The sequence below is a fragment of the Schistocerca cancellata genome, chromosome 1, assembly GCF_023864275.1.
Source record: "Schistocerca cancellata isolate TAMUIC-IGC-003103 chromosome 1, iqSchCanc2.1, whole genome shotgun sequence".
In the NCBI taxonomy this organism is placed as follows: domain Eukaryota; kingdom Metazoa; phylum Arthropoda; class Insecta; order Orthoptera; family Acrididae; genus Schistocerca; species Schistocerca cancellata.
Genome location: NC_064626.1, coordinates 771019463 through 771032894, shown reverse-complemented (window position 1 = coordinate 771032894; position 13432 = coordinate 771019463). Strand labels below are relative to the sequence as shown.

General features: G+C 35.5%; 1 protein-coding gene across 8 annotated transcripts in view; it reads left to right on the top strand.

The window, feature by feature from the left end:
- Positions 1-13432, top strand: part of LOC126186955 (diacylglycerol kinase theta) — a 703899-nt gene that overhangs the window by 462513 nt on the left and 227954 nt on the right. For all 8 annotated transcript variants that reach the window (XM_049928254.1, XM_049928253.1, XM_049928259.1 and 5 more), the window contains one exon: positions 12848-12955. In XM_049928254.1, the coding sequence (XP_049784211.1) occupies positions 12848-12955 (108 nt within the window). The remainder of the gene's footprint in view (positions 1-12847; positions 12956-13432) is intronic.

Genomic DNA, 13432 nt, shown 5'->3' with positions numbered 1-13432 from the left:
ACATACACAAAGGTTGTACTGTAGTGCTGTCAAACAGAGAAACAAAAATTGATTTATGTGGAGGCTTAAACAGCAATGTTATTCTTCAATTTGCGGAGGAAAAAGGCAACTTAATTATTTTCTGGAAAAGAGAATGCATAAAATACTTGGACACATGGAAATTCTAGGTCTGAGGTTATAACTATGATAAGATGGCATAGAAATTTATTACACCATCTTTTCATGTTTGAAGTACTCACTCTCTCATGTTTTATTCATGGTATGTAGTGAAGTTTTTTTTCTGCCTATTCTTAAGAGCTTTCCAAGCAGTGCAACATTACATGCTGAAATTTCTATCTGAAATATTATTTTCTTTCTAACTGCATGTGGCAGTTTTGTCATAATTTGCTTGTTTGTCAGAAGTAATGAACTGCAAAGTGTTTTGGCCTTTATTGAATGTATTTATTATTTCTCATGCCTCAGGGATGGTTTATAAACTCATTTGGGAATTAATTCCTGTATTAAAAGCATAAGATGCGAGGAAATAGAAAAAAGAATTAGTGAAATAAGTAGATGACAAAGGAGGAAGAAATTGCCTTAGAAAGCTGCTCTGAAAACTCCTAAACAACATAAACATTGAACCAGCTGTAAGCATACTAGAGATGTGCAGATAACAGTCTGACATGTACTTGCTTCCATTGATATTTGCATAACTCCCCTGTATATTACACGTATGCTGTATCTGTAGAAAGAGATTAAACATTGATGCAACTGTTATTTGGGCCTGCATACACCACAGTATCTCTCTGCCTTGTATGAGACATACAAGGGTCACATTTTAAGCTTTTACAAATGACCGTGCTGTTGAGATGTGACATTACTGTTGTGTGAATAAATTTCAGTTGTTATTTTTAAAACAATAGCAGCTCAGAAATTAGCCAAATAGTATGTTACAGTTAGAATATATGTCTACAGCTAGAATATAAAGACACATGGTTGTAAAAATATGGAAGTTACTTGGCATGTGATACTGGTCATCAGATGATTATGATTTTTGTAAATACCTACCTCAAGAACAATGCCTTGAATCACCTCATTCAAAATTTGGTAATCAATCACACTGAGAAAATATTATTTACAAATGCTGCACAGAATTTTGTCAGACATTCTAAAAAAAATGCTACCATGGAAATGCTAAATATCTATGCAGTATCATAATATGAGATGAAACTGTGATTTATTGCTATGAGGTGAAAATAAAGCAGCAGTCAACTATTTCGGTTATCCAAACCAAATCATTGCCAATGAAAGTGGTTCTTTCACAAAGTTCTTGCAAGGAAATGATTGCCTATTTCTTTGGTTATTTGGACATATTGTGGCCAGTATTTCAGAGCATCAAAGAATATTTACTGCAGAATGGTGTACAACAATTTGTTTACCTTAATACATCAATGAAATGAGGAAAAAGCAACTGAATATGTAAAACTGTTCTTCATCATGAGCATGTTATCTGTTAAACAACATTTCAAACAATTAATTCATTGATGGGGAAAACAACAATGTTAATTTCTCTTTGCTCATCTTCATGTGAGGTGATTTTTTTTTTTTTTTAGAAACAACTAGTTGGTACCAAAAAAACGTTGTTCTTGAATTGTTTTCATACAAATTTAAAAGGCAACCTCATATTAAGGTAGGAAAATTGAATGTGATACTGATCACTGCACATCAGATATGACTCCTGTAGGAAATATCCATAGCTTTAGGTAGAGTATGTGGTGATACACATTTTTTAAACAATTATGTTTACGTGTTTCATGTAAGTCCTTCTCTCTTGGAATTGTAACAAATAAGTTCATAGGCAGAAAGCATCTGTGGTTTCATTAATTCTTCGCTTGTGTTCATAATTTTGAATCCGTTTCTCTAGACATTCAATAATCATACTACTGTGTTGACTGTATCTGAGTTTTACAAGATATTATGTTGTTTTCTGTCGTTCTTATCACAAATAAAAAAAATAGTGCTATGTTTCAAGTATTGAAAGCTATTCTCACAGACCATTCTCTAAGTAAGTCTACATTTTTCATTGTTGATATCCTTATGATCACTAATGCTGCAGGTTTTTTAATTTTTATTTTATTTATTTGTTTATTTTGCGGTAGCGGGGGTCAGGGGCATTGTGTGCATGATTGATTTTAAAGGCAGGTTCGTTGACAATACTACAGTGTGTAAATACACAATTACTTCATTTATTATGTAAACATTAGTCTAATTAATTGAAATCAATCAGACAAAATATCTTCTTTCATTGGAATGCAGTATGCACATTAAATAATTAATTGTCTCTTTATATGTATGACAACCATAACACTTGGGACTAAGTACTCTGTAATAGCATACTACCATTCATCTTAATGTAAATCTTCATGCCTTCCTTGTCAGTCATTATGTACCCACCCCATCCATCATTTTAACACCTAATAGTGGTGTTCTATTTACTATTTTTTGTTTTCAGTGATATACTGTGTGTACTTCCTCTTTAATCTTCCTCATATAACTTTTTCAGCACTCGTATTCTGTTTTTGTTCTTGGTGCTTTAGATGCAATACCGTGGATTCAAAGCATTTGAATGAGTGATAATGTGGGCACTGGCACTGGAAGTCAGAATACCTAGATTCATGGTCACCTTCTTAATAGAATTACTGTCAATAATTAACACACATTGGTTGATATGCAGTGAGGAGCAAAAATTATCCAAAGAAATCAACTAGTCTTGTTGGATAACATGAGCTGTAGAATTTAATGTAGGGTGTAACATGCAAACAAAGGGTGTGGAACAAAACTTGGTAATAACAAGGAGTAGAAGAGAGGTTATTGAACGGAGCAAACTTTTCCAAACAGTCATGTTTTGGAAATGTGCCATTGTGAAGTTAAGGCCATAAAAAGGTGATCAGTTGGCAAAAAACATGCAGAAATATGTACATTTATGGAAATTTGTCTCATTTAGTAACCGTTATGTTGGAGGTTGCAATTAGCAGTTAAATTATGTTTGGTTAACTGTTGACCATGCTCTTGAAAGGAATGCGCATTTTCATATGCTCACTAGTGACAGTTGTGTACAATAAATTCTGGTTTCATAATGAAAACTGCCTCATCTGCAAATAGAGTGAAGGAATGAGACACATAAATGATTTTCTGGCAGACCTTTACTTCATTGTCTAGTGTTCAGAGTGGAGTACGCACTTTGGTCTAAAGGTATGCAGCAAGTTCACGTCTGAATGTAAAGCAAGAAATTCAAAAGAAAATTAAAAACATACCTCATTTAGTCACTCTTACACATTGTTTACTCTGTCTCAAATTATATCTATACAAAGTTTTTAACATTATTGTCTTCATACTAGCTTTATAGTTGAAAATTAGAATAGTTTGATGCATTTGTATCAAATATTAGTATCTTTGTTGCTAGGTAATTAAAAAAGACATTCATTTCAGATCTCTAGTATTATTACTACACCTGTTACACATTTAACAAGAAACTGTCCATAAGTGTATCAGGGCTCAGTTTTTTTATCACTGTGAATAATTCCTTTATCACAGGTGATTGTGGTTCAGTTTTGTATCTCATATCTTCAGGTTGACAAGTAGATGCAGGTGTACCTTTTACCTTCACCTCTCAATTCACTCATTTAACATAACAGCTATTATTGTTCTGACATGAGAACAAATTCAATTGAAAGTTACAACTGTTATGTTGCTTTTCATTATGTTCAAATCACTTAATCACACTGTATACTGACCTTTCATTAAATTATTATTTCACACTGTTTGACTATGTGATATGATACTACAACAGTCAGTGCTAAACATTGCTTTCCCTATGAAATGAACAATTAAAACAAAAAGCGAAGTAGAAACACGAGGTTCTACAGTTCAAAGTCCTGTATTGCATAGCAGCTCACAAGACTAATGGAGATCAGGTCATAAATAAAATTCATATTTTGGAAGCAAATTCCTTTGAGTCACGTCTGTTTTTCCTGTATTCCATATTCCTAGCTAATGTTTTCAGTTTTGTTGCTTGCTCACAGTGGTTGTGTACAACAAAGTGAAATATCAACTGTATTACTATCATGAGTTTTGTGAATGTATTTTACTTACGTTTTGCAGTGAACCAGTCTCTATAATTTCATATTTTTATTTATTTTGCATGTCATTTGATACTGTTGATGTTTACAGCATGCTGCACTGCTTCATTCTTTAAAATCAAAGCTTTGCTGCTTTAATGTGCCAAACACCCAAGCATCTTGAATGCGCCACACTCAGACTTATTAGGATATAGTACTTGTGGTAAGAAATGCTCAATTTATTCTAATTCTTTTGAGAGTTTGATGCAACATTTCACTCAGAACTTAGTGAGTAGCCTTATTTTTTAGTTTTCAAAAAAAATGTGTTATCCTGCCACTGTACCTGGCTTTTAAAACTTGCACCAGCAGTCAACATTTTTTCTATGAATTGTATCATGTACATTTGTTGTAGCCTTCTGTAACTGTCTATAGAATCACGTGCTTGAAGGTAATGAGTTAAAGACAAGGAGACTAACAACTTCATGTGTTTTACATTGTGCATCTAATCCATTTGTCTAACTTGAACACAGGCACAATATAATGTTATGGTATCAACTTAAGTGTGAACATTTTTTATACATTTTACATTTAGCTGTAATGTGTCTTTGTTATGGTGCAAAAGCTATTTATCCCACACATTAATTAGTACTTTAATGTACTCAAAGCCAGATAAAAGAAATTGTAATGAATCTATAAAGATCAGCAGTAATAGTTGTAGACTGCGTTCATAAAATGCTATCAAGTGCCTGTCAGCTTACAAAAACTGCGGAGAAAATCTCAGTTCACTAATATGTTAAGTTCCCTAATCATATTGTAATCATCGGAGGAGATTTCAGTAATCCAACAATCTAATTGGATAGTTACAGTTTTTAGTGTTGCAAGAGATCCTGTGAAACATTACAATATGCATTCTCTAAAAGCTATCTAGAGGATATCGACATCGAAACTGGTAACACTGATCGTGAGGTAGTTGTAGCAACAATGGTTACCAATGTATAAGGGGCACCTAAAACAAGCAGAAAGATTTGCATGTTCAGTAAACTAGATAAAGAAATAGCTGTGTCATATCTCACTGCAGAACTTGAAATTACTAGCTCGTGACAGTAGCATGTAGGGAACTTTGCATCAAGTTTAAAAAGAATGGTTTGACTGTGCACTGGGTAGATATATGCACCCACTAGAACAGTTCCTGATGTGAGGGACTGTCCATCGCATACAATCAGTGTAAAGAAACTCCTTAAGAAACAGAGACTACTGCATAAAAGGTGTAAAGGAAAGCAGATAGGTGTTGAATGAAACATGTTTGGGTGTCAAGAGAGCAATGCATGAAGCCTTCAGTGACTACCATAACGGAGTATTGCCAAAAGATCTTTCAGAGAACCCAGAGAAATTCTGGTTGTGTGTAAAGGCTGTTAGTGGCACAGTCACCCATGGACAAGATAAGAACTAAAATTAACGATACCAAAGATAAAAGAGATATACTTAACTCCATGTTCAAATGTTTCTTTACAAAGGAAAATCCAAGAGTATTGCCCAGATTTAGTTCTTGTATGATTGAAAATATGAAAAAATGTTCAAATGTGTGTGAATTCCTAAGGGACCAAACTGCTGAGGTCATCGGTCCCTAGACTTACACACTACTTAAGCTAACTTATGCTAAGAACAACACACACACCCATGCCCGAGGGAGGACTCGAACCTCCGGCAGGAGGGGCTGCGCAGTCAGTGACATGGCGCCTGAAAATATGAGTGAAGCAGATATTAATCTAGTGGTGATGAGAAGCAGATGAAATTGTTAAAATTGGCTAAAGCTCCAGGGTGTGATGGAATCCTAATCAGATTCTATACTGAATTTGTGGCTGAGTTAGCCCCTCTTTTAACTATTCAGTGTTATTTGTTTTATTTATTTATTTAGTGCCTGAGTTCATAGTGTTTTTCCATAAATTTAATAAACACAACAGATATATTTAATAGAGACTTTAGTCATCAATAATATATTCTCCTTCACTGTTTACAACAGTCTGCCAACACTGGGATAACTTTTCAATTTCGTGACTGTAGATTGTTGGTTGGTTTGTGGGGGTTAAAGGGACCAGACTTCAAAAGGCCATCAGTCCCCGTGACTGTAGAAATCATGTGGTTTTGAGGCGAAGAATTTGTCAAGCCATGTTTGGAGCGAATTTTCATCCAGAACAGAAATTCCTTGAAGAGTCTTTGATAGAGAATGGAAAAGGTGAAAATCTCATAGGGCAAGATCAGCTGATTAAGGTGGATGCAGAATGACTTCCCAGCCCAACTCTTGTTTAGTGTTTTTTGTCAGTCTAGCAGAAAGAGGCAGGCATTATTGTGGAATAGCATCACTTCACACAGTCTTCCTGGTCATTGTTATTGGATTGTGTCTGCAAGGTGTCTCAGTTGTTGACAATAAATTTCAGCAGTGATGGTTACACCTTGGGGAAGCGCCAGCCTAATGTAAACTACCGAAGATTCCTCAAACAAAAAACTGCACCCAGTAGTTGGAAGAAAGCATAGTCACACTATTCCACAAAAAGCGTAGCAGAAGTGATCCATTTGTTGTAGAATCTTAGAACATATTCTGAGCTCAAACATTATGAGGTATCTTGAACAGAACAACCTTGTCCATACCAACCAACATGGATTCTGAAAACATAGGTCATGTGAAACCCTACTGACACTTCCCGCACTTGACATATTGAAAACCCTGGATCAAAGCAGTTAGATGCAGTATTCATTGATTTCCAAATAGCATTTAACTCACTGCCACAACTGTGCTTATTATCAAAAGCGCAGTGGTATTGGGGTATCAAGCAAAATTTGTGACTGGAGTGTGGATTGTTTTAGTAGGGTGGACGCAGAAAGTTACCTTGGATGTAGAGTCACGATCAAGAGGTCTAGAAGTAACTTTGGGTGTTCCCCAGGAAGCGTGTTAGAACCCTTTCTGTTCATGACTTTGCGGATAATATTAATAGCCACCTTGGACTTTTCTCAGGTGATGCAGTTATCTGTAACAAAGTACTGTCTGGAAGAAGCTGTGCAAATATTTAGTTAGATCTTGATAAGTTTTCAAAGTGATGCAAAAGTTGACAACTTGCTTTAAATGTTCAGAAATGTAAAATTGTGCACTTCACAAAACGAAAAAATGTGTCTCCTGTGGGTATAATATCAGAGTCATAGTAGGATCAGTTTACTCATGTAAGTATCTGGGTACAACAATTTGAAGGGATATGAAATGGAACAATTACATAGGCTCAACAGTAGGTAAAGCAGGTGGTAGACTTCATTTCATTGGTAGAATACTAGACAAATGCAATGAGTCTACTTAGGAGACTGCATAAAAAACATTTGTGCAACCCATCCTAGAATATTGCTCAAGTGTGTGGGATCCGTACCATATAGTACTAACAGACGAAATTGGATGGATACAAATAAGGGCAGTACAAATGGTCAATTGTCTCTTCGACCCTTAGGATCAAGTCATGAAGATGCCAAAAGAACTGAACTGGCAGACACTTGCAGATATATGCAGACTATCCCATGAAAATGTACATAGAAAATTTCTGGAACCAATTTTAACTGATGGATCTAGTAGTATATTAAAGTCTCCAAGTGTCGCTCCTATAGCAATTGCGAAAAAAACACGCAGAGGCATTGAAGCAGTTATTGTTCCTGTGTAAATGGAATGGGAGAAAGACCCATTACAATAGGGTTTACCCTCTGCCACGCACTTCAGTGCAGAGTGTAGATGTTGAAAAATTATAACTGGAAAAATCTTGGTAAATAAATCAAATGATTTTTTTGTGCTTGTGTTTCATCAGTATGATATATTAATTTGTAAATATAATTTATTTACTGACTGACTGAATTTGATATATTTCTAAATTAACAATTTTCATGATTTAAACTACTTTATTACTAGTGGTGCAAAAAATAAATATTGGTGTCTCATTATCTGTGGTGGATGCATTTTAGAAAATTGAGAATGAGTCAGATGTGACCCATATTTTCCAGATGGTCTTTGGGCATTTGTCATGAGAAATAAGTCAGAGCTATTGCAGCCTCAATTGGTGTGGAAGGATTGAGATCATAATAGTTTGGCTCAAAAGAATACTTATGGGCAAATAAGTGTCAGTGTGAGTTGTCCAGAAATGCAAAACACAAAATTTGCAAAGATATATGATTATATTTAAGTGAGGGTGTGGAGGCCATGTACTTGTCAAGTAAAATAAACAAATAAATTAAAGGCCATTATATGTTTAACAAAATAAGGAAAAGATAGATTGTTACTCACCATGAAGATGACACATAGAGTTGCAGATGGGCACAACGCAAAGACACTTACACATTAGCTTTTGGCCAAAACCTTTATCAGGAAAGGAAACACATACATGATCATTCACACAAGCAAGCACACCTCACACACATGACTGCCACCTACAGTTGCTAGCACTTCAATGCCATTCTGGACCGGATTGCAGAGGTGGTGGTCATGTGCATGTGAAGTTTGCTTGCTTGTGTGAATGAAAGTTTGTGTGTTTCCTTTCCAGATGAAGCCTTTGGCCAAAAGCTAATGTGTAAATGTCTTTTCATTGTGTCTGTCTGAAACTCAAGTGGTGAGTAGCAATCTTATCTTTTTCATTTATTGAACAATGGAAAAATCCAGGATGGAATGTAACAGTATTATAAAAAGGAAAGATGCCACTCACCATATAATGGAGATGCTGAGGCACAGATAGTCACAACAAAAAGATTGCGACAAATAAAGCTTTCGGCCCATAAGGCCTGCGTCAAAAAAAGGCAACACACGCACATACACTCAGGCAAACACAACTCACACACACATGACTGCAGTCTCATATCATATATTGTTAATGTTCCAAACTACAGTTTAGATTATATGTTTAGTAAGCCAAAATACTGCTATGTTCAGAGACTTTTTGTTATGATCTTATTTTTTGGTGACATAAGCTTATTTTGGCTCCAAGACCATTATCAAGCTATTTCCATAACACATCATTAACGCCATTGCTATCTAATACCTTGTACTGCTGAGTAACGTAGGTGTAGCACAGACAAAATTATAAATATGTGATATCTCAGCAGTGGAATTTATTGCTGCGAAATATTTGTTAAGAGGTATTTAATATTTTTTGTAAGTTTGACGGCTTCATGTACTCAACATTTTTCACTAATTTTACAACTTCATTTGAGCAAATGAAGCTGTCAATCTTATGAAAAATGTTGAATATGTGTTAACAAATATTGCTCAGCAACCTGTGACACTGCTGAGACATTACTTATCTACAATACACATGATATGCAGTAGTACATGGTATGAGACAGCCGCAGCATTAACGATATGTTATGGAAATAGCTTTGTAATGGTGATGGAGCCAAAATTAGATTATAGCACCAAAAATAATGTTGTAATAAAAAGTCTCAGCATACAGCATCATTTTGGCTTACTGAGCGTACACTGTCTTTACAAGCTGTCTATAATGCATCAGGCCAAGAAGAATTCAAAAAGAATAAATTGAAGTGTGGGTAAAATAAATATTTGTTATTATGTAATTGTAAACAGTACCTGATGTGGTTCTAGCATCAGGCTAAATGTACATTAAATTGTGAAATGTGTGTTACGTGTTTGTTGCATGTATAATTTTCCATACAAAAATAAAATATAATTGGAAACATAAGTAAAAAAATGATGAGGGGGCACTATTAATTTGGACACGGATACATATTTGTTTCCTGATAAGAAAAAAGTTTGAAATGAGCAATCTCTACTACTTGTGCTAATGTATTAAAGTTTCTTTATTGTAACTTTGGTGGTAAGAGAACAGAGAAGTAAAGGGACATGTTGGATAGCAGTCGCAGCTGGTATTATGGGAAAAGAAAAATTCAATTGAGAAGGCAATAAAATTTCAAAGGGACAGAATGACTGGTGAGTACTTAACTTGAGGAGGCAAAATTGCAGTGTTGCTGATAGACACATGTAAAAGTAAAAACACATCCTGGCCTTTGATGCTATTGGTGTCTTCCTCAAGGAGGAAGGATAGAGTTGGGAAGATAAGGAAAAAACAGCAGGTCAGTCAGAAACCAGTATGAGGAAGGACACACTTGTTGTGATGGTAAGGGGAAACAAAGTGAAGCGGGAGGTGGCAAGAGTGTAGAAGGTTAATGATAGTATGTTGATAAGCACTGTGCCAGCTTCAGTCCAGAGATGATATATGGGCGAAGTTATAAACAAAAGATGGATACAGGAAGAGACCTGGCAGTTATGTATGAAGCAGTGTGATATATGAAGTAAAAAGTAATTAAAATTTTCAAAATATAATTGCTAGAACTGAAATTATGTCCATGATCAAAAGTAAATGAGAATAAACATCTGCAGGTAATACACTACACTGAAGGCATTGTCAAATTTGAGTACATTTCTTTTCTTAATATATAATAAAGTGAACAACAAAAGTAGCACTTCCAAAACACCATTAACAAGCAAGCAAATACAAAACTGACTGAAGAAAAGTGTAAAATATTTGAAGATATATCAGAAAATTTTGATTCATTTACGTTCCACCATAGATATACCATTACTAGCTAGTTAAAAGTCAAGTAGTGTGGAAGTTATGTCATAGTGTTTTTTTGTGATAATTTATTCAGTTGGATAAATCTTTCTTATTGGTGATATTGTATATTTTATTCCATCATAATTTTTTTTTGTAGTCTGATTGTCATAGTCACTGATACAGCTCTGAAACATTATCCATCATTAGTAAAAATGCATTGAAGAATGAATATACAAAGAAGGCCTGACAGAGAATCAAGTATGATGGTCGCAAGTTGATTTTTTCGAGATGATAAATTAAAACTTCATTACTATTGGTAGCTCACCTAAACATATTCCACAAAGTTATGCAACCATAGATTTTGCCACAGATGGTGCAGTGGTAAGACATTGGTCACAAATTCAGGAAGATGGTGGTTGAATTCCCTTTCCGGTCATCCAGAATTAGGTTTTGTTTGATTTTCCTGAATCACTTAAGTCAAATGCCTGGATGACTCTTTGGAAAGGAAACAATCATTCCCCTTCCCCATTTTCCCCATATCTGAGCTTTTTCTTCATCTCTAGTGACAACATAATTGAAGGGATGTTAAATCTTAATAATCCTACCTTCCTTTAGCGCAGGTGCAATCATTATTCTGACTGTGGATAAGTTCATAGATTCTGTGCCTGAATTATGTGATTCTTAGTCAGTACACACACAGGATTGGAAATCCATGATGAAACTTTAAATAATGTATGGATATGTCTATGAGAAGGGATCTATTCACTGAATAGCAGACACTTCTAGTTGCAGATGGGCATGAAGAAATGATGATTCCCTGTTGAGTGTACAAAGTCCTACTTCACAGAATTGATAATAGCAAACACACACACACACACACACACACACACACAGAGAGAGAGAGAGAGAGAGAGAGAGAGAGAGAGAGCACTAATGAGCTAACAAACTTCACTGTCTAATTTACTTTATTGGATGACTTATCTCCCCTATCATTTGGGCTCTCTCCAGTGATACTATTCTTTTCTGAATATTCAAGGTGGGAATAATGCCTTCAATATATTATTCAATCCCATGACCTCAGTCTCCACAGTTCCTGTCCTCTTAGTGACTCTCCCCCAATCATTTTCCCATCTCCTTGCACTTTTCTGCTGCCATTCCAGATATGCTTTCTTTCCAGTGCTTATCTACTTAATCCAGGCTCTTATGTTCCATAGTTTTATTTTGTATTTACTTCACTTTTGTATTTAATTCACTTTGAATTTATTTCACTTTCATTTTTCTAACTTCTCTTGTATTATTTTCCCAGTGTTTCTATTAGCAGGCTCCTGCCGTGCCCCCTGCCTTCTTGTGTAGTTACCAGTTGCTTTCCTTGTATGTATCTATATGTATCACATTTGTACACTATTACCTAATTCCTTACCCCTCCTTCTCACCCATGCTACATTCAAGTCTCCAACATTCACATTAGACAAAATTACTGCTCACCCCATTTGGTCTGAAACACCAGGAGCGATATTAGCTGTGTGCATGGTAGTATTGCATGCTGATTAGGTCTCTGAAGATAGCTTTGTCTAAAAGTTTAGCTGGTAATAGTCTTTTTATATTGTCTGTCTGATGCACAGTGCCTTTACAGTTGTTATCTTCCATTTCATTATGAAATTTAATCTTCCCATATTACAAAACCACATTTACATTCATTTCTTAGTCATGCTTTTTGTTCCTGAGTTGCCATGCTCATCATTTACTGACAGTTTTTTGCATGTCATGGAAAGCTGAGGAAACACAATGTCCAGTAGTGACAATAACATATTGTACATGTAAGTTGAGTCTGGCACTGAAACAAATACTGTATGGAAAGACAGGACACTAAGAATCCTCAAGGTTATAGAATCTAAGAGCATCTAATGTTTAATTGTTCTACAGAATTATTATTTCGAAGATGTTGATTGCTGGTGCCATTTTATTGTTCTGTATGAGATGGTTCAATGTTTTTAGCACATGTTTCAAACATTTGCTTACATTGATATTGCTTGTACATTATCCTGTCCTTGATTTCTTTTATTTTTCTCCCACCATAAGGATTAAATTTGTTTTAATTAATACTATATTTTGTAATAGTTTGTAAAATCAAAGAAAAATGTGATTTGTTATGTTGTTTGGCAGCTCGAAGCATATCGGAAGAATTCAGCAGTGGTGATACACGTTACCGTGATAATGACGACGTACCACATGCACGTGACAAAGGAAAAGAGAAGGAAGACAGAGATGAAGGTATGTTACCTGCTTTTTATGTCCTCTGTTACAAAAAGTTTGAATACGTTTCCTCTTAGAAAAATAGAATTACTTGTGTGTGTGTGTGTGTGTGTGTGTGTGTGTGTATTATATTTATTTGTTTTCTGCTGTATCATCCACAGCTCATGGTCTATTGGCTAGCGTTGTTCCCGCTGGATCACGGGGTACCAGGTTCAATTCCCGGTGGGCTAGGGGATTTTCTCCGCCCGGGGACTGGGTGTTTGTGTTGTCCTCATCATTTCATCATCATTCTGGTAGTGGTGAGACTGGAAGTGGAAAGACTGGAACTTGTACAGGCACTAACGACCATGATGTTGAGCACCCCACAAAACAACATCATCATCTGCTGTATCAATAACATATTCAGGAAAAATGTGCTTGTGCTGGCTTTGCACGCGTAACACTAAGTATCTACGGCCGGATAACTTGTCTGGAATAGTAGTTGTTGACAGGCCA